Genomic DNA, 23,214 nt, shown 5'->3' on the forward strand with positions numbered 1-23,214 from the left:
GTGATGAATTATTCAATTACTTTCCAGTGGATTCTTGCAAAATTTGTAAAAAAAAAAAAAAAAACAAACACACAACAAAACCATTAAATGGTAATTTTGGGAAGTACAGTATCTCCTCGATGAAATGCATGTCCACTGCCCTAAAATGTCAGTGGCACATTAACTTCCTGTCATACCTTCCTACATATTTACTCCTCTTTTTAACAATCATACCAATCTAGAGATAAAACAGTATTTAAACACTAAATGGTTCCAAAGAAGCATTCTGAATAGGCAGTTTGTGAAAAGTATGAACTTATTTATTAATTTTTTTGACAAACGCAGTGAACTTTTAGAAATCTTACAATCTAAAAATTCAACAGTGCAATCCGCAAACAGCTTACAACGTGAAAATACCATCAGTAGAAACACAGTAGAAAACTAAAAATTCACATTATTCAGAAATGTATTATCATATAAAAATCAAGTGTTTAAAGAACATCACAGATAAATATTCATAAAATTATCTATTTTTATAAATTATTTTGAGGAAAGACATATAAAGGGGTTGTCCAGGAGTCTGATGTTGATGACCTCAGGATAGGCCATCAATATCAAATTAGCGAGGCCAGACACTCATCACTCCCACCGATCAGCTGTTACCTTATACCTCCGAAAGTCTGTGCTGCAACTATACAGCTGTGTCCACTACACAATAGACAGTGCTGGCAAGTTCTGATCAGGGTAGGTCTGGGGTGTCAGACCTCCACCAATCTAATATTGATGGCCTATCCCGAGACAGACCATCCATATCAAAATTTCGGGCAACCCCTTTAAGAAACAAGTATTCACTATATTCCACGTTTACTTTAATTACAAAGTAAAATTATTGCTTGTGAATCTGACCAGATGCTAAACGAACTAGAAAAATAAATCCCACACCACAGCAAAGATTTGAAGTAATGAACCAAGTGGTAGTTTCGCCTTGGACAATAGTATGGGTGTATTCACACATGGCAGATTTTTTTAGCCAAAATTTCTGTGGCTTTGTGATTCATCTAAATTGGGTTTGTAGAAATCCGTGTGCATGCCACAAAAACAACCCCTTTCAGGTGAATGGAATAGATTTACAGTTGCAGTCATGTCTACAACAAATCTGCTGCATGTAAACATGCATATACAGGTGATTCTTTCTAGGTCTGCTTTGTGCTTTTACTCCGCAGTAAAACTGGGTGCAAATACATTTAAAACTACCCCACTATTCTCAAAGCTAATTAATCTAAAGTGACAAATAGGAACAGACTTGATAGGTCCTACTCAAGTCTTATTCACATGGCTTCAGGAAGCAAAGATCTGTGCTGTTGCTCGCCACTCTCTTCATATTTAGAGCTACTTAAAGGAATTAGTCACTAGCTTTATGGTTTCCTAACTAAGGACAACATTAACTAGTGACAAATCCCCTTAGCAAAATGCTGGGTCACTTTCTTTAGTTGCCATTTTGTATTGAACAGTTCAAACACATGCCAACGAGTCCTGATATTCATGAGCTGCTGGCTTTCTCAGCTACTGCCACACTGAATAAGGGTCCATTCACATGTCCGTAAAGTGTTTTGCGGATCCGCAAAACACGGACACGGTAATGTGCGTTCTGCATTTTGCACATAACCAGCACTAATAGAATATGCCTATTCTTGTCCGCAATTGCGGACAAGAATAGGACATGTTCTATTTTTTTCGGGAGCGGTATTACGGACCCGGAAGTGCGGGTCCGCAATTCCGTATCCGGGCAGCACATTGTGCTGCCCCATAGAAATGAATGGGTCCACAATTCCATTCCGCAAAATGCGAACTGAATTAATCAGTGGCAGGATTCTGAGAAAGCCAGAAGCTCATGAATATCGGGACTCAATTGCATGTGCTGGAGCTATTAGAACCTAGCAGCACAAAACTCCTGGCAGCTTCCCTTTAACTGTCCCTGTAGAACGTATATAAGGAAACAAGTCGCCAACAAATCTTTTTCCTTTGCTCACAAAACAACCTCCACTCTGACCCTTATTCTTCATGTATGAGACCCAATATTTGACATCTTTACCTAGGTCAAGGTCAGAGTTGGTACAGTATATTAATAAAGAAATACTCCCAGAAAAAAAATGTTGCCTCCGTTTGTAAATGTACTGGCATACATTGTTTCCAAAAAAAAACAAAACGACTTTGAGATTAATTGATGTTACTCCAGCCCCTGTTACATCACGTGGTCTCTGATAAAATTTGCTGGATCCTTCACTTTCTGCTATGTGGACCAGAGGTCAGTTTCCCCATTCATTCATATGAGACCAACGTTGAGGCTCTCACAGGAAGGAATAAAAAAAACGGAATTCCTGTCAACACAGTTGTGGGATCTGGAGATGGGTTCACGCTGCAAGTAACAGAGGCCAAAATAAAATGATCAATTATGTATACTGCCAGAATTACAAATGGGCGAGAACGAAAAAACTTCTTCTGGAAGTGCATCCTTAAGAAATTAGATTCAGTAGTGACTTATATCAGTTTGAGGTAGCTGTCCAGTGAGAGAATGCACCAGAGGATTGACCCCTTATTAACATGACCCCTAAAAGGTGGTGTGCACCAATACCAGGGACTATATACCAAACATTGCAAATCTCTCCCATTTTAAACTAAAGGTGAACTTGCTGCTAACTGTTCAAGTATCATCAGAAAAATACTGTATTTAAGATTTATAACCTGCATTGCCTTTATCACATTGGCTACTTCAAGGATAGATCATCATTTATGTAATAGCTATGACAGTAAGTTAGTGTTAAACTCGATCTGTCATAGATTCATTCACTCTTTTTAACATTTCTCTTCCTTGTAGATTCACTGGGTTCTGAACTGCTTGCTCCATCTGCTTGTTCTTTGGAAGGACTCCGTTTGACCTTCGGTTCCTCTTTATCCTTTGTGGTAACTTTTTCTTTAGTTACTTTAGGGTCTTGTTGCAATCCAAACAGCAAGCGGCCTATTACCTCTTCTGCTGGTTGGAATGGAGAGGCAGAGGACCGTGTCAGCATCATTCCTACCTGGAAAACAATACATAGCAGATCATGTAGGACATTCCGACTTCAGACACTATGCAGGGTGAGGCAAAACAGTGGACACACTCTTGTGACAGGTGTAATTAGTAGAAAACTGACTTCCAGTGGGTAAAAGGCTGTATTATTTGGTGGTGGAACCCTATTGTGCATTATGGTTCACCTGAAATGGCGAATCCTACAGTGCTGTGAAGAAGTATCACCTGGGAGTAACAGGGTGTTAACCAAGACTGCATCTGGCAGAATGGTGGACACAAAGAACAGGTCATGTAAAGCAGTTTAGGAAACTTGGACCTCACTTAACTCATAAACAGGTAAAGATAGATCAAATCTGTCACTTCCATTGTGTTTCTCAGTAAATGTCAGCCAAGACTGATATATCACATGACCCCCTTCCCACTGGAAAAAAACCTGAGCTGAATTCAATATGGCAGATTTTAAAATGGTGAGCAAAAAGGTTTCCTTCACCAAAAAATGCAGCTTTCCTCCCAATTAATGCTTTGACAAACTGGAAGTACATTTTCTACAAATTACACCAGTTAAAAGGGTGTCTCCAGACTATTACATCACCCTATATATTGTTTTACATGAAGTATACTTTTTCTGTTCAATGGTTTAAAATGGAAATTCATCTGTTACTAGATATAAAGATTACTCTCTGAAAGATATAGATTTATCATCTCGCTTGAGCCAGAAAACTGGCAAAAAAAGTCGCAAGCTGTGTGTTTGTGACATCTTAAATGCGACTTTAAAAAAACAACAAAAAAACAAAACAAAAGTGCCTCTTTTTACGCCACCCTTGCCACTTTTCCAAAAGGGGGCGTGGTGAGGGTGGGAAAGGGGTGTGACCGACAGCTGAGACATATTTAAATCCATTTTGCCAGTTTTCTGGTGCAAATGAAGCCAGAAATCTACGGCAGCTCCTAGTCATCGTAGAGGACTAATTTAGGACAGAAATTAGGTACATCCTCCAGTAGCGCAGGACATGATCTGTGACCTCCCAGCCTTCATCTCTCTGCATATCACTGATAATAGTAATCTAATGGCCAGCAGGTAATTGATCACCACGATCTCTGATCAGCATATAGATGAATGCTAGGATAACACAGCTTGTCTCCAGCCCTAAGGTAAAAATTAAAATGAATAAATGAATAAAAAAATTAAACTAAAAGTAATAAAATAAAAACTTCCAGGTCCTGCCTGAACTAACCACCACCACCAGGGACTTTCCTCTGTGAAAGACATGAGTGACCATTGTCCTACCTAATAAACCATAACTTTATTTCATTTTGCTAAAACACTATTGTGCCCTGTGCTAGTTAATTGGTCTGTCTATGCAGATTTTATAGTCTGATTGACATTACAGAACAATACTGTGTTTGTGGTGTGTGGCTACAGTCCATATCACTGCATATGGTGATGGCAGGTCCACACTGAGGCTTTTTTCCCAAGTGTTATTAGCTTCAGCAGGCTGTTCCTGCAGAGAAAAGCCTGCTGGAGCTCTATGGATCTGCCAGATGTTACACAGGAGATGGCGGGGATTTTTCTGATAAAATTACTCACAGTACTGTGCATTAAATAAAGGGAATTCTGTATACTGTTGCCCAATTTTTTCCCATTTACCCCTACAGTATATAAAACATAAAATAGGGGAAAATGGTTCTGTTTTGGCACACTTGAAAACCACATCAGTGCCCCAAAAGGAAAAAAATATATATGCCTAAAGTATAATAAAACATTCACCCTTCGAATATGTCAATCTAAGAGGCGACACAAAAAGTGACACCAAGCTGTTCCATTCTTGAGCAAATGTAATCATTTATTATAGATTTACTTAACATTTTCATTACATAAATTATTTAAGTATTTCCAAGATAATGCCGCTAGTTAGACTCAACATAATACATTACATTTTACCTCTTAGGTTTGTTCTGCTTCATGCAACTTGACTAATCCCTCTGCCACAGTTGGTGACCGACACAAAAGTTCAATCATTATTATAAAATGAATAGTAGCAAACAAAGTAAGTCCAAAAGTTTAGATGTTTAAGAACTTCACAAGATGGGAATTTATCAGGTTCAATTAACATTTTATAAAATATTCCTCTACATTCGGTTATATTAACTTGTTGTATGTTTCCATTAAAAGGAAGACTCCTGGCAAAACGGATATAGTGGGGGAGAATTCGAGCTCAATAAGCGCCAAATACCTGGTGTACTTGTCTTACACCACACTTGTGTTTTAGACACTGTTTGTGCCTCATTCAATATGAGGAGTGGATTATAAGGAGAGAGCGTGGCTCAAAATCTGACAATGGCCCGGATTTACTAATGTGTCTGCGCCTCAATCCATCTAAAGAGTGGTGTGATTTGGCACAAGCAGGGTTACTACAATTTTTACCGTCTTGCGCAAAAGGGAGTGGGGCATTGTGAAAAGAGAGTGGGATAAGATGTGACATTTTGTGTCATTTTGTCTCAAAGTATGCCAACCAACAGCTAGTATACAGTCAGAGAAAAGTGTCTATCCTTGCTCTACATTTGTTATCCACCCTGAGCCACTGTGATAAATCAGGTGCAGGTCTTAACAGGCTGTCTGAGTTTATGCCATCTACAGGTTTCGCAAATCGTCACCAAAGTATGCCAAAATTTCGACAGACAATAGGTGGTATCAAGGTAGAGCAGTGTCTAGTTTCTAGCAAGGTGCACCAAATTTATCATCCAGCATCAGCCACTTTGATAAATTGGCACATCTTTAGCTGCCTAGTCTAAAAGGCCCTTTACACAGGCCGATATTCCCAAAGATTATCGCTAACAAGCGTTCATAGGAACTCTCATTAGCGATTATCTGGAGGTGTAAATATACCGCCAATTACCAGATGAACAAGCAAAACTCTCATTCATTGAGTAAAAGATCAAGTATAAGTGCAAACGGCAGCTCTCACCTGCTCCTCTGCTGGATGAGCCAAGATACCGCACCTGGAAGCGGTAATCTTATAACAAAGAAAGAGGAAAATCCAGCTCCATATCACAGCAGGAAAAAATTATTTATTCACGGTTAAAATCTTCATGTACAGGACAATTTGTCAGCGCATTTCAGACCATATAACAATTGCGGACCTTCCTCATGACATGTAAAACATTCAAATGACTGCAACTTATAGGCTCCCCACTCAGCTGGCCGTGCAATTATCTGAAAAGTTACAAATCGTGCAAGACTAAAAATTATAATGAGAAAAACACACATATAATCTCAATAAAATGCACATGAAAATAGCAAGTCTTAAAACCCTTTAGTATTGTAGTATAAGATCGTGCCTTTTGTTTAAGCCAATGGGTTGACGGGAGTCTAACTGAAACATCCAGAAAGCTTCCCTATTTAACAATTGTCTACGATGATCACCCCCTCTAACAGGTATCCTAACTCTCTGGATGCCCTGTGCCACTAAACTGGATGCATCTCCTCCATGGACTATCGCAAAATGTAGACTGACCGCAGACACATTGCAGCTTTTATAATGAGGAACGTCAGAGATGTGCTTACGGATTCTAGACTTGATCTCATTAGTGGTACACCCAACGAATTGTAGGTTGCAAGCCTCACATGTTATCAAATACACCGCAAATTTGGTATTACAGTTTAAAGAAGACTGAATGCTATACTCATTATTGTTTGCGGTGGATTTAAATGTTTGCTGACCTTAGTGTGTTCACATTTGTAACTGCCCTTCTTAGTAAGCCAAGTCTGTTTAGGAATATTTTTATCCTGAAACAAGCTAGGGCTTACTGTTTCCTAGGGTAGGTGCTCTCCGTGCTGCACATGTTATTCCATTGGAAATTATGTCCATCCACTGTCTGTCACAGGCCAGTAAGGGTAAATACTTTTTAATAATTTTACAAATATCTGAAAACTCCTCACTGTACGGTGTCACAAAGGGGATCACCGCTTGTCCGTGATGGGAAGAATAGGTATGATAACCTGAAGATTTTACTGGGGGAAAGACGAAAGATTTTCTATCCATAGCTAGCACTGAGTTTTTTTGAACTGGATACATGCTTATGTGAATAGGATCCACACAGGAGTCTATTAGTTATACTGGTGGCTTCATGAGTAAACGACGCCAAGTCTGAACAGTTGCGTTGAGCCCTGATTAAGGGTGCATTCACACAACCGTAAGTGACTTGCAGTCCGCAAAACACTGATACCGGGCGTGTGCGTTCCGCAATTTGCGGACCGCACATGGCCAGCACTATATAGAGAATGCCTAAGCTTGTCCGGTTGCGGCGAGCCCTGATTAACTCTCTCTTTGGAATGTTATGTATTGTATGAGGCTGGTGGCAAGAAGATGCATGTAAGATGGTATTGCCGGCTAACTCCTTTCTGAAAGTAGCTGTCAGAACCCAGGAAGTGGCAACATCCCACCTCAGGCACAAATCAAGAAAAAAGACCTCATGGACATCATGCTGTAAGCTAAATGAAATAGAATCCAGACACTCCTCCAACCATTAATTCCAGTTATCCCTGGCTTTAAGGATACTAGGTCTGTTTTACAGGCCTTTTCTGCCTTTAATTGGAGAAACAATTATACATGGGTTACTGCGGACGTGGTGGCATTGTACACCAATATTCCCCATGATTTGGCATTACAGACGTTACAGTGGTTCGTAAACAGATATAGTGATTACTCGGATGAATTGCAGGAATTTATGGGGATTGTGTGCAGGTGTCTGGTTTGTCGAACTTTCTCCTCATTGACACCCACTCTTTTTGTGATCAACTACAGCGGTATGGTCGCTACATCGATGACCTGCTGTTTCTATGGTATGGTGATGTGGCGACCATACCACTGTTCTCCAACTATTTAACCCCTTAAGGACACAGGGCGTACAGGTACGCCCTGATGTCCTGGTACTTAAGGACACAGGACATACCTGTACGCCCTGTGTATTTCCGATCACCGCCGCTCGGCGGGCAGTGATCGGAACCCGATGCCTGCTCAAATCATTGAGCAGGCACCTTGGCTAAATGCGAGGGGGGGTCCCGTGACCCCCCGTGTCGACAATCGCTGCAAACCGCTGGTCAATTCAGACCTGCGGTTTGCTGCTTTTACCTTATGCGGCGGCGGCGAGCTGCGGTGCCATCGGGTCCCCATGCGGCTGTAGGGGGGACCCGATGGCATGGAAGGCAGCGCGATGCCTTCCTGTGACGTGCCTGTGAGATCCAGCCCCCTAGATCTCACAGGCAGGAAGCTGTATGAGTAATACACACAGTATTACTCATACAGCCAATGCATTCCAATACAGAAGTATTGGAATGCATTGTAAAAGGGATTAGACCCCCAAAAGTTGAAGTCCCAAAGTGGGACAAAAAATAAAATAAAGTTGAAAAAATAAAGTTTCCCCCCCAAAAATTAAAAGTTTCAATAAAAAATAAACAAAAACGTCATTTTCCCCAAATAAAGTAAAAAAAAAAAAAATAGGGAAAAAATAGGGGAAAAAAAAGAAACAAAAGTAGACATATTAGGTATCGCTGCGTCCGTATCGACCGGCTCTATAAACATATCACATTACCTAACCCCTTTAGATGAACCCCGAAAACAATTAAAACTGTGCTAAATAAACCATTTTTTTGTCACCTTACATCACAAAAAGTACAACAGTAAGCAATCAAAAAGGCGTATGCCTACCAAAATAGTACCAATCTAACAGTCACCTCATCTCGCAAAAAATGAGCCCCTACCTAAGACAATCACCCAAAAAATAAAAAAAAATATGGCTCAGAATATGGAGACACTAAAACATAATTTTTTTTTATTTAAAAAAGCTGTTATTGTGTAACACTTAAGTAAATTTAAAAAAGTATACATATTAGGTATCGCTGCATCCGTATCGACCGGCTCTATAAAAATATCACATGACCTAACCCCTCAGGTGAACACCATAAAAAAAAAAAAAAACTGTGCCAAAACAGCCATTTCTTGTTACCTTGCCTCACAAAAAGTGTAATATAGAGCAACCAAAAATCATATGTACCCTAAACTAGTACCAACAAAACTTCCACCCTATCCCATAGTTTCTAAAATGGGGTCACTTTTTGGGAGTTTCTACTCTGGGGGTGCATCAGGGGGGCTTCAAATGGGACATGGTGTCAAAAAAACTGTCCAGCAAAATCTGCCTTCCAAAAACCGTATGGCATTCCTTTCCTTCTGCTGTACGGGCACACGGCAGGGCGCAGTTTACGACCACATATGGGGTGTTTCTGTAAACTACAGAAACAGGGCCATAAATATTGAGTTTTGTTTGGCTGTTAACCCTTGCTTTGTAACTGGAAAAAAAATATTAAAATGGAAAATGCCAAAAAAGTGAAATTTTGAAATTGTATCTCTATTTTTCATTCATTCATTCTTGTGGAACACCTAAAGGGTTAACGACGTTTGTAAAATCAGTTTTGAATACCTTGAGGGGTGTAGTTTCTAGAATGGGGTAATTTTTGGGTGGTCTCTATTATGTAAGCCTCACGAAGTGACTTCAGACCTGAACTGGTCCTTAAAAAGTTGGTTTTTCAAGATTTCTGAGAAATTTCAATATTTACTTCTAAACTTCTAAGCCTGAAAAATGTCCCCAAAAAATTTAATATCATTCCCAAAATGATCCTAACATATGGGGAATGTAAAGTAATAACTATTTTTGTAGGTATTACTATGTATTATAGAAGTAGAGAAATTGAAACTTTGAAATTTGCAAATTTTTCAAAATTTTGGGAAATTTTGTATTTTTTTTTATAAATAAGTGTGTGTTTTTTTTTTTACTCTATTTTACCAGTGTCATGAAGTACAATATGTGACGAAAAAAAACTCTCTCAGAATGGCCTGGATAAGTCAAAGCGTTTTAAAGTTATCACCACTTAAAGTGACATTGGTCAGATTTGCAAAATCGGCGCATGCCCAGTGACACTATTGAGGCTGTTGCTCTCAGGAGCAGGAGTATCGTACAGGCACTTAGCGATACTGCGCCTGCACGGGATTTCGGAGGCCAAGAGGAGGAAGCAAGGACGGTGCAGTGAATAAATTAAATGACGTAGTGGAGGGGGCGGCGCCGTTCGGCAAGGATGTAGGAGTACATTTATTTCTTGGAGGCGTGCTGGGCTTGGAAGAAAGGCACTAGAGGAGAGTAATAACGCCCCTCTGGGCACCTTGAGACTTATTTTGCATATCAGAAAAATCGCTTTTTCATCTGAATGAAAAGTTGAATAAAAGAAAGAAGACACATGCAGGAATGAAGGTACTTTATTGCACATTGCTATGTTAACAGTATTATAGGCTCAAAATAGGTGACAGATTCCCTTTAAGGGGTTAAAGTCATGTCTGGATTCTATTTCATTTAGCTTACAGCATGATGTCCATGAGGTCTTTTTTCTTGATTTGTGCCCGAGGTGGGATGTTGCCACTTCCTGGGTTCTGACAGCTACTTTCAGAAAGGAGTTAGCTGGCAATACCATCTTACATGCATCTTCTTGCCACCAGCCTCATACAATACATAACATTCCAAAGGGAGAGTTAGGGTGCAGTCACACGACCGTATAAATGGATCCGCATCCGTTCCGCAAATTTGCAGAATGGGTGCAGACCCATTCATTTTAATGGGGCCGCAAAAGATGCGGACAGCACACCGTGTGCGATCCGCATCTGTTGTTCCGTTCCGTGGCCCTGCAAAAAAAGATGGAGCATGTCCTATTCTTGTCCGCAACAGGACAAGCTTAGGCATTCTCTATATAGCGCTGGCCATGTGCGGTCCGCAAATGTGCGGAACGCACACGGCCGGTGTCAGTGTTTTGCGGATCCGCAATTTGCGGACTGCAACACACTTACGGTTGTGTGAATGCACCCTTAATCAGGGCTCGACGCAACTGTTCAGACTTAGCGTCATTTTTTTTTCAATTCGCTTTATTGAACACATAAAGCCAATTATAATGACACTCATGTTCAAGTACTTCCATATATTATACATCAGCATAATGAAAGTGAGTTGTGCAAGTAACATATACATGACTCAAATAAATAAAACATTCAACACCTGTGCCGTGTCGGTAAGTTCAATCCCATCTCTAGAGGGAAGGCTCATATTGCTAATAAAGGTACTAAGGTGGCATACCTAGGTCTACAAATTCCCATCTCCTCTATCCTGTCAAACATTACAAGTGTCTAGCCTGTTCCGCTTGCAGTGCCTCTGTCAATCTACGAGATGAATAAAGCGTTTGTGTTGATGAACACCATATCCCCCACACCTTTTGAAATTTAGGCATACAGCCCCTATTTTTGAACACAATATTTTCATATGGGATTACGGTATTGACCAATAGCTTCCATTGTGCTAGAGTGGGTGCTCTGTCTCCCATCCATCTAATGGCTATCGCCTTTCGTGCCAAAAATAGGGTTTCTCTCAAGAATATCCTTGTATAGTGGGAGTATAGAATCTCGTCCAATATTCCAAAGAGGCAAATCTTAGGATGAAAAGGTACTGTACATCCCAATAAATCTGTGAGTAGTCACCACCTCCTCCCAAAACTTAATTTATAAAAGGGCATGCCCATATAAAGATGCCAGAAATCAGCATTTTCTGATGCACATCTATGGCACCTGGAGTGGGCAAGCCTGCCCATCCTGTGTAGCCTCCGTTGAGACATATAACTTTGATGTATTATGCATAATTGTATAAACTTATTGTTTATGGCTGGCGATACTAGTGTGGGGGAATTCAAGAATTTCCTCATCATCTTCATTAGACAAATCCGGAATCATTGCCCTCCATTTCGACAGTGCTTGCATCGGGTTACCTCTTAGTTTGACACACAGGAGATGGGTGTAAAGTGCTGATATAAAGCCATGTGGTCCTCGAGAACGTATGACTCCAATCATCGGAAATGTGGACAATAGGACTGGGGTATCACAATAATGCGTTTGCATGGCATGTCTTAGCTGCAGAAACCTAAACAATGTATTCCTGGGCAACTCATGTCTGTCACTCAAGGACTCAAAATCGTTAAAGACATTATTATTATACAAGTTCCCCAGTGTGACAACCCCATGCTCCTTCCAGAATGCACCGTCCCGCAGTACCATCAGATCAGGAAACATGGGATTATCCCAAACTGGTGTCTCCAGTAGGTCTGACCCGATTTTATGTAGGTGCTTACAAGCCGACCATATCTGGACAGCCACCCTGTGAATCGGTAGCAAAGTCGTTTACTCATGAAGCCACCAGTATAACTAATGGACTCCTGTGTGGATCCTATTCACATAAGCATGTATCCAGTTCAAAAAAACTCAGTGCTAGCTATGGATAGAAAATCTTTCGTCTTTCCCCCAGTAAAATCTTCAGGTTATCATACCTATTCTTCCCATCACGGACAAGCGGTGATCCCCTTTGTGACACCGTACAGTGAGGAGTTTTCAGATATTTGTAAAATTATTAAAAAGTATTTACCCTTACTGGCCTGTGACAGACAGTGGATGGACATAATTTCCAATGGAATAACATGTGCAGCACGGAGAGCACCTACCCTAGGAAACAGTAAGCCCTAGCTTGTTTCAGGATAAAAATATTCCTAAACAGACTTGGCTTACTAAGAAGGGCAGTTACAAATGTGAACACACTAAGGTCAGCAAACATTTAAATCCACCGCAAACAATAATGAGTATAGCATTCAGTCTTCTTTAAACTGTAATACCAAATTTGCAGTGTATTTGATAACATGTGAGGCTTGCAACCTACAATTCGTTGGGTGTACCACTAATGAGATCAAGTCTAGAATCCGTAAGCACATCTCTGACGTTCCTCATTATAAAAGCTGCAATGTGTCTGCGGTCAGTCTACATTTTGCGATAGTCCATGGAGGAGATGCATCCAGTTTAGTGGCACAGGGCATCCAGAGAGTTAGGATACCTGTTAGAGGGGGTGATCATCGTAGACAATTGTTAAATAGGGAAGCTTTCTGGATGTTTCAGTTAGACTCCCGTCAACCCATTGGCTTAAACAAAAGGCACGATCTTATACTACAATACTAAAGGGTTTTAAGACTTGCTATTTTTATGTGCATTTTATTGAGATTATATGTGTGTTTTTCTCATTATTAGGGTTTTTTTCACTGTTTTGTGACAGTTAGTCTTGCACGATTTGGTGACCGCTATTACTGATTGCGCCTTGTATGTCTTTCTGGGCGGTGCGTGCGATTGATTGCACGGCCAGCTGAGTGGGGAGCCTATAAGTTGCAGCCATTTGAAGGTTTTACATGTCATGAGGAAGGTCCGCAATTGTTATATGGTCTGAAACGCGTTGACAAATTGTCCTGTACATAAAGATTTTAACCGTGAATAAAGAATTTTTTCCTGCTGTGATATGGAGCTGGATTTTCCTCTTTCTTTGTTATTGGGTAAAAGATCATTCATGCGGTCACAAAATGTATTGTTTGCCGGCAGCAGACTGTGCTATGTAAACACGATATGCTGCCAGCAAACCACTAGTCAGCATGGGGAAGAGCGATAGCATTGGCGATCTCTACTCCCTTTAATGTGGAGGAGATCACTGCATGTAATAGCAGCAGGCTTCCTTCCCGACAATCTGCTGTCGTCCCATGTAAAGGGATATTTAGGTTACACTGTCTAAATGTAAAACGGGATGAATAAATCTGCCCCACTGTGCATTGCCAAGTACATCATACGGTACCTTTGTTTTGTTTGTTTTTTTAATCCTCGATTCATGGATTGCCCAATAACGTGCAAGGAAAAAAATATACATACATATATATATATATATATATATATATATATATATATATACATACCCTACAGAACAGAACATATAAATAAATATATAATTTTGCCTTATATTGATTGGCACACTGGACATCTCACCCGGCCCTGTGCCGTTGCTATGAGTAGTGGTGCAAGCACAGAGGCTCTGCTTCCTCTACTGGAGCAGCGACGGCATATGCGCTGCTACACTTCCAGGTAGCAGAGAATGAACAGTTGCTGCTCCAGTAGAGGAAGCAGTGGCGCAGACGTGCGACTGTCAGAGCTGGGCGAGAAGACCGACTCTCTCAATCAATAGGTTCGTCACATGTGGGGACAGCCCCTCACAGGTGAAGAACATTTGCCGAGGAGAAGAATCAATTTGTTAAAATCGATTTGCTCATCTTTACTATATATCAATCTGCTCAGCTCCTCCTGCTCTATAAGATGCTGCCTGCAGATTGCACTGCATTTGTTGGTGACCGGTTTTCTAGGAAAGCTATGCTTTGCTGGAGGTTCCATATACTCAACACAGCTTCCCATAGACTGTAGTATTAAACCAAGACTCCTAAAGTGGTGTGCTGGTGGAAGTTTCACTTTGTTGGCATTAAAATAGTGGGTTCAGCTTTCCAAGCATATTGTAAATATATTTAGAAAATGGCTTGCAGTAGCGTATAGTAGGTTTCAAGCTTTCAGAAACTCTGGCGTTCGGAGAAGATTTATATTTCAAAGAAAAATCTTACCTTTGCGGTAATAAGAAACATGGTATAGATGAACATGAGGTGGGGTCTTTCAATGGGAAGTAGCTCATTGTGTTGCAATGTGAACAAAATTGATCCCAATAAACTAATTTTTACAGGGCTGTGAACAAAAAGAAAAAGAAGGAAAAAACTTGTCAGTTAAAACACCACAAATAAGTATACATTTTATAGCGTTCAAAGCGGCTGTATGCCTAAAGGACCTCAGTCAGGTGTTGTAGGCTCCGCTATCTGACTAGGATAGAGGGGGACATGCTAAGCTCGGGGATATATACTGCTTTGGGGTTTTCCCTGTTTTATTCCATTACAACCTCAAATTAGATTTTCACCAGCTACTTTGGCCAAAAAAAAAAAAGTTCTGGCACCTAAAAAAAATTTGGGCAAGTTCCATGTTAGAAAATTCCAATGCCACTTCTTCCCTTCTGAACGCTGCTGTGCATAACAAAAATGCATAACAAATTGAGGGGTGCTATTTCTCTTGTTACTGCTTGTGAAAATGAAAAATTCGGGGATAAAGCAACATTCCATTGGGAAAAAACTAAATTTTTCATTTTCACAGCCAAGTGCTTCTAAATTCTTGTTGGGTCAAAGCATTCACTTCAACCTTCGATCAATTCCTTGAGGGGTGTAGATTCCCAAATAGGGTCACTTTTTGGCTTCTTTCACACGAGCGTACCGGATTAGCTCCGGATGCGTTCAGTGAAACTTTGCACCATTTTGCAAGCAAGTTCAGTTAGTTTTGTCTGCGATTGCATTCAGTTATTCAGTTTTATTTCCGCGCAAGTGCAATTCCTTTTGATGCGTTTTTCTCGCGCATGAAAAAAATCCTGAAGGCTTACAAACAACATCTCCTAGCAACCATCAGTGAAAAATGCATTGCACCCGGACTGCATCCGGATGTAAATGCATTTTTCACTGAAGCCCCATTCACTTCTATGGGGCCAGGAATGAGTGAAAACATGTTGCGATTCTCCCGCAACGCAGAACTGATACGTGAAAAAAATTACTGGGTCAGGATTCAGTGCGGGTGCTATGCGTTCACTTCACGCATCACACCCGTGCGGAAAACTCGCTTGTGTGAAAGGAGCCTTTGGGGTTTCCTTTCTAAGGGTACCTCAGGGTCTCTTCAAATGTGACATAGCACCTGAAAACCATTCCAGCAAAATCTGCCCTCCAAAAACTATATTGCGCTCCTTTCCTTCTGCGCCCTGTTGTGCACACATGTAGAGATTTACGACCATATATGGGGTGTTTCTGTAAACTGCAGAGTCCAGGTAATAAATATGGAGGTTTGTTTTTCTGTTAACCCTTGTTGTGTTACAAGAACTGATTAAAACAGAAAATCTGCACAAAAAAATGAAATCTTTAAATTTCACCTACATTTTTGCTTCCTATGGAACACCTAAAGGGTTAACAAAGTTTGTAAAATCAGTTTTGAACAAATTGAGGGGCGTAGTTTCTAAAATTGGGTACATTTTGGGTGGTTTCTATTATGTAAGCCCCTTAAAGTCATTTCAGAACTGAATTGGTCCTTAAAAACACGGTTTTGAACATTTCTAAAATTGCTTCCAAAATTCTAAGCCTTTTAACATCCTGAAAAATATAAAAAATAAATGTATTTACTAAATGGTGCAACGTAAATTAGATATATACAAAATGTTAATAACCATTTTGCGAGGAATCACTATTTGTTTTAAAATCAGAGAAATTAAAATTTCTAAAATTGCTAATTTTTCTGTAAATTTATTTATTTTTCTTCATAAAAAGGTAAAAAATATCAACTCAAATTCACCACTAACATGAAGTACTATGTGTCATGAGAAAACAATCTTAGAATCGCTTGGATCAGTAAAAGCGTTCAAGAATTATTACCAGATAAAGTGGCACATGTCAAATTTGAAAAACAGAGCTTCAGCATTTGGAACAAACGTTTGTTAAGGGGTTAATGGGTACTTATTTTTAAAAATTTTTACAAACTTTTGAGGCAATATTACCATAATTATATAAGGCATTTTTAGAACATTAAAAGAGTTTTTTTTTTTAAAAAGAAAAAATATTATATAGGCCTGTAGAGAAATCCATACTCACTTGGTCCCTACTGCTTGGTTCTGACTTCTAGGGCCGTCTTCCCTGGACTTCAGGTCACCATCTGTTAAACTTCCGCATTGGTTTGGGTCAAATTCACACTGCAGCCAGTAACTGGCCTCAGTGGTGACATTCCCCCAAACACCATCATTTCTGGGTCACATGCCACTTGGGGATACATCAACTCTGAGGTCAGTGATTGGCTGCAACAGTGCAAGTGACTCTGTTGGTCCGGAAGTTGACAGATGAAGACCACAAGTCCAGTAAAGACAGCCTGGGGGCCAGAACCAGGTGTGTGGATTTCTCCACAGTTCCCACAGGGGGACGCTCAGGGGTGATCAGATTAAAATAAATAAAATAAAAAAAACTGGACAACCTCTTTATGCATACCACCCTCCAAATGGTTGTCTCCATACACTAAAGTAACAGTACCCTATTATTCTGAATTGACCACATTTAGGCACAGTGTTGATAGATTTTCAGGAGAGAACAAACAGTCACATACTATGACATCTTTAGAAGCTCATTGCTTTCAGGTTTCCAGACACCTCTCACCAGTTGTTCAAAGTTGGAGATCAGGCCACCGCCAGCAGCTGGAAATAAAACAGATCTGTTAGCTACCTCCAAATACACATCATGCAATATGAATATTTCAACATATGAGTGGTGGAATAAGTCTCAGCTACTAGGATAAATTTCAGAATATCCTTTTTTTTCATCTTCAAAGACAACTAAATAAAAATTCAGAACACATTTATGAGACACTTAATGAATGCTCATCTTTTATGTAGTTCACGGGGCCAAAATTCTACTCTGGTTAACTTCTGTATAAGGGCTGAGCTCTGTTTCTCTGATACAGAGCTCCAAATTTCCTGCATAGACATACTGTACTGTAGTTTTAGATGGAAAAATTCTGTTGGTCTACCACCACTAGAGGGAGCTTAGGAGCTTACTGTTGTACATTAAAAATAATTAGAATATGCAGCAAGTTCCTCAGTGCCTTAAAATGATCTGCCTGCAGCCTTCATATTTACTTTTAGGTCTATGAAAACTATTTCAAGCTCAGTATCAGAAAACCTGTGCTCCAACTACTATACAGATACAATAAGAAATTAATCAGTACAAACATAAGCATTTCTTTTTTATCTCCATTCATATACAATGCATTCAGAAAATCTTTTCAGAAAATCCAAGTTTTCCCTCTTTAATCTGCACTCAATGCCCCATAATGACAAAGTAAAAACAGAATGTTTGAAATCTTTGCCAATTTACTGAAAAGGAAAAAATAAAATCTTGCACTGACATTCAGACTCTTTAGGCCCCTTGCAGACGAGCGTGTGCGGATTAGGTCCGGATGCGTTGCAAAAGCATTCAGTGAAAAATGCGCAATTTCTCAACCAAAGTCATTCTGTTTTGTCTGCGATCGCGTTCAGTTGTTTAGTTTTTCTTTTGTGCAGGTGAAATGCAATTTAATGCGTTTTTCACGTGCGTGACAAAAAAAAACGGAATGTTTACAAACATCTCTTAGCAACCATCAGTGAAAAACGCATCGTATCCACACTTGCTTGTGGGTGAGATTTTCACGCAGCCCTATTCACTTCTATGGGGCCAGCGTTGCGTGAAAATTGCAGAATATAGAACATGCTGCTATTTTCACACAACGCACACGTGATGCGTGAAAACCAACGCACATGTACACAGCCCCATTGAAATGTATGGGTCCGGATTCCGTACGGACGCAACGCGTTCGCATCACGCATTGCACCCGCGTGGAATACTCGCTCGTGTGAAAGGGGCCTTACTCAGGACTTTGAAAGGTTGAAGAACCTTTGGCAGCGATTAAAGCCTACAGTCATTCATCCCTGAAGATTCTCTCAAGCTCTGTCATGTTGGATAGGGACCGTCAATGGACAGCCATTTTCAGGTCTCTCCAGAGATATACAAATGGGTTCAAGACAGGGTTTTAGCTGGGCCACTCAGGGACATTCACAGAGTTGTCCCTAAGCCACTCCTGTGTTGTCTTAGCTGTGTGCTTAGGGTCAGTATCCAGTTGGAAGGTGAACCTCTGGCCCAGTTTTAAAGAGGACCTTTCACCGATTATTACCCTATGAACTAAGTATACAGACATGTAGAGCAAGACCCGGGGATCTCACTGCACTTACTATTATCCCCGGGCGCCGCTCCGTTCTCCTGCTATGCCCTCCGGTATCTCCGCTTACTAAGTTATAGTAGGCGGAGTCTGCCCTTGTTCTGCTGTAGCGCTGGCCAATAACAGCACAGAGCTCACAGCCTGGGAGGTTATTTTCTCCCAGGCTGTGAGCTCTGCAATGCGATTGGCCAGCGCTACAGAAGAACAAGGGCAGACTCCGCCTACTATAACTTAGTAAGCGGAGATACCGGAGGGCATAGCAGGAGAACGGAGCGGCGCCCGGGGATAATAGTAAGTGCAGTGAGATCCCCGGGCGCCGCTCTACATGTCTGTATAGTTAGTTCATAGTGTAATAATCGGTGAAAGGTCCTCTTTAAGGTCCAAATTACTCTATTAGGTTTTCATAGTGAATATCTCTGTACTTTGCTCCATTCAGCATTCCCTCAACTCTGACTAGTCTCCCTGTCCAACAACCATGCTTCACTGTAGGTATAGTATTAGGCAGGTGATAAGCAGTCCCTGGATTTCTCCAGACATCATGCTTAGCATTGAAGCCAAAAAGGTTTCATCTTTGTTTCCTCAGACCAGAAAATCTTTATTCTCACGGTCTGAAACTCCTTTAGGTGCTTTTTCACAAACTAGAGGCGGACGTTCATGTGTCTTACTGAGAAGAGACTTTTTTCTGGCCATTGTGCCATAAAGCCCAGATTGGTGGAGTGCTGCTGTGATGATTGACCTGGAAGTTTCTCCCATCTGCATACAGGATCAGCTACAGTGACCATTGAGTTCTTGTCTCTCACCAAGGCCCTCCCTGATTACTTAGCTTGGTGGTGCAGCCAGCTCTAGGAAGAGTCCAGTGGATATCGGTGGACAATTTTAGTAATTTTTTTGTAAAAAATTCTGTTTTCACTTTGTCATTATGGCATACTGAGGGCAGAATGATGGGGGAAAACTATTTTTTATTTTAGCACAAGACCACAACATAATACAATGTAAAAAAGTGAAGGTATCTGAAGACTTTCAGAATGCATTGTACAGTAGATAGTGGGATCTGAATAATCTAATGCTGGGTGAACTGTGCTTGCCTTACCTAACTAATTTTTTCAGGGCTGCAACTCTTTCCACGAAAAAGTACACAAATAGGTATCTCCCAGGGATAGATAATCTTGCTAGCGTCACCTTCTGGAAATGCCTCCCTATGAGTCAAAATCTGACTTTTTAATAATCATTAGTACATGACAAGGTAAAATAGCCAAATATCCACTCAGACAGCTGATTAGGGGTTCTTGCTCCACATCAGTATGGAGTAGGATTCTGACTGGCTGAGTGTGATGCTTTGAATGCAGATTAGGCAGGCTGCCTTACCTTAAATTGACCAGTTGTGTATGGACAATGTTCCATGAAAAAAAAAAAATAATAATAATAATGATAAAACACATTCAAAAAAGGTATCTCCCAGGAAAAAAAAAAAGACTATCTCGCTAGCACCACATCCTGGAAATGGCTCCATATAAGTCAAAGTCCGACTTTTTAACAAGCCTTGGAACGTGACAAGGATGGATATCGTCTAGCGAATAACTGCGGCTTCGACATACAACTTACCGGCCCGGTACTTCAAATACAGAAGAATTGTGTGCACAAAAGAAATTCTCAATACAGCTTTTTATCACATATAGGACCTGTGACACACAGGACCTACAGATCACCTGACCATAACAGCAAACCAGCTGACTTGATCACCTGACCTTTCCACCAGCAACACCTGACCTGCAGAGATACCAGACACACCCACCAAGCTTTACAGCGGAGCGCTCCGAACACGTGAAGTCAGCGTCCTGGTAAATGGCTCTCCGCTCCCTGGATTGTGCACGATTGTACACATGAGTAGGCAGTACTTGCCGATACCACCAACGGACACTCCAGTTGCCATCAAGCGGTAAGAGTCTCATTGAGACGTGTCAAAACGTTGAACACAGTATTATGTGACTCCATACACTGGGCTGTATCAGATAATTGGCGGTGATCTCCACAACCCTATAAAGTGGGACTTCCTCTATTTGTTCCTATAAGGCAGTGCTTCTCAAATAGTGGGGCGCGCCCCCAGGGGGGGCGCCAGGCTCCGTAAAGGGGGGCTCGTTCAGGGCCGGCCTTTGGGGTGTGCGGGCTGTGTGGCCGCACAGGGCGCCATAGCAACAGGGGCGCCGGGCGGCCGACAGCTCGCAGTGTAATATGCGGCAGGGAGATGAGCGCTTCCATTGTGGATGGCACAGTTAAGGGGTGGGGGTCTGTGTATGGCACTGTTATGTGCTGGGGGGGCACTGTGAATGGCACTGTTATGGGGTGGGGGGTCTGTGGATGGCACATATATAACAGTGCCAGCCACAGATCCCCCTGTAACAGTGCCAGCCACAGATCCCACCATAAGTGTCCGTCATCCACAGATCCCCCCATAAGTGTCAGTCATCCACAGATCCCCCCATAAGTGTCCGTCATCCACAGATCCCCCCATAAGTGTGTGTCCGATCCACATTTCTTTCTTTTTTTATTCTCTTATACGTTAATAAGGATACAGTGTTATGCAGAGGTGTACTTATAACAATTTTATAGACAAATGATACTATTTACAGTCGCGCGGGGGCCGTGAAATGTTTTCTTCTTCCTAGGGGGGGGGCATGACAGAAAATAATTGAGAAGCACTGCTATAAGGAGACCTTCTACTCAAGATAAGAAATATGGGCCTTTGATATACATATAAATCAGAGACACCATCCTTTTATGTGACCTTCATATGTGTGTATATCATTTTTATTCGCACAGTCCCTTCATCTAGAGCATCTATTATGGACTGAATATTGATTATATATACGCTTTTCATTGCTGCCAGTTTATACCATTGCTGCCAAGTTTACATCATTGCTGCTATTATTCATCATTGGATCGAATTGGTGTTGGTTTTGATTACTGGATCCTCCACCCATTTTACCATTGGATTCAATTGTTGTTTTTATTATTGATATGCCAATATGATTTTTTATTATTGAATTGCTGATATGATATTTTAGTATTGCTGATATGATATTTTAGTATTGCTGATATGATATTTTACCATTTTATTATCGAATTAAATTGCTGTTATATTCTCCAGAAGGTGGTTGTGCCTGCTTCTTGCCTTATACTAGTTCATCTCTTTTTACTGGGTAGGTGACCCAGTGAGCAGTGCACCCGCCGTTATCTATCCATCTAGGTGTTGAGCCTCTCATCCATTTATTCCAAAGGATGGATATTTGGCTTGGCTATTTTCCTTAGCCATGTTCCAGGACTCATAGGGATCCATTTCCATAAACTAGCGACAGACCCCCTTATCAAAGTGCTTGGTCACTTTCTTTAATTGACTCAGCCGCTTTGATAAAATCTTCTACTGAACCGCTCCAGTGCCTGCTGAGGAGTACTCAATATTCATGAGCTCCTAGCTTTCTCCGCCCCATGCTGCTAATTCAGATGAAAAAAAACCTGGGGATTGCCGTTTCAATTTTTGCCTCAGGCCGCTCGTAGGTTAAAGAGGACCTTTCACTAGTTTAAAAACTAAAAACTAACTATATCAGTGGGCAGAGCGGCGCCCAGGGGTCCCCCTGCACTTACTAGTATGTCTGGGCGCCGCTCCTTTCGCCCGGTATAGGCTCCGGTGTCTGCAGCTCCCTCTGTTGTACTGGGTGGAGTTTTTGTATTAGGGTTGTCCCTTGCTGCAGCGCTGGCCAGTCGTAGCGCACAGCTCATAGCTTGGGACTCCCAGGCTATGAGCTGTGCGCTACGACAAAAAAATAGATTTCTTTAGTCCGATATGAAGCTAATATGTCCAGCTGTTCGATGCAAATAAATAGAATATAAAAGAAAGTATCTGAAAAATAATTTTTCATTGATCAATATTTGCACAGTAGGTGGCTCTTTAGACAACCCAGTTCTCATTAGAAAAAAACACAAACTCAATCTAAGCAAGTGATTACCTTCGTATCCTGAGGACAATTTCACAGCAGCTGCCCAGCACAGGTTCAAGTCCTAAATACCTCTATGGTAACAGTTTTCTGGTTTGGTTCGGAACAAAACATATCAAATGTAGTTTATTCTGTCCTCACCTTTTGCCCAGCCATTGGCAACCATGACTAACAAGGCATCTTTGAAGCGACTATGTGCTTGAGTGACTCCAGCCACGATCTTCCAAGTTCTGGTGACTTCCTTCATTGCTGCAGCAATAACGCGTAGAGGTAGGAAACAAAAGCATCTGTAGAACAGATCTAATGGGAAGTAGTAGACCATATACCTGAAAGATACAGGACAAATGCATAATAAAACTACATGAAAACCAAAATATAAACC

General features: G+C 41.0%; 1 protein-coding gene across 1 annotated transcript in view; it reads right to left on the reverse strand.

Moving 5' to 3' along the window:
* Positions 1–1,828: 1,828 nt before the first annotated feature.
* Positions 1,829–23,214, reverse strand: part of TMEM38B (transmembrane protein 38B) — a 60,109-nt gene continuing 38,723 nt past the window's right edge. The window contains exons 3-6 of the mRNA XM_040417209.1: positions 22,974–23,158; positions 17,200–17,287; positions 14,595–14,712; positions 1,829–3,056 (exon numbers count right to left, since the gene is read on the reverse strand). Of these exons, the coding sequence (XP_040273143.1) occupies positions 2,820–3,056; positions 14,595–14,712; positions 17,200–17,287; positions 22,974–23,158 (628 nt within the window). The 3' untranslated portion in view covers positions 1,829–2,819. The remainder of the gene's footprint in view (positions 3,057–14,594; positions 14,713–17,199; positions 17,288–22,973; positions 23,159–23,214) is intronic.

This window comes from Bufo bufo, chromosome 2 (assembly GCF_905171765.1).
Source record: "Bufo bufo chromosome 2, aBufBuf1.1, whole genome shotgun sequence".
Classification (NCBI taxonomy): domain Eukaryota; kingdom Metazoa; phylum Chordata; class Amphibia; order Anura; family Bufonidae; genus Bufo; species Bufo bufo.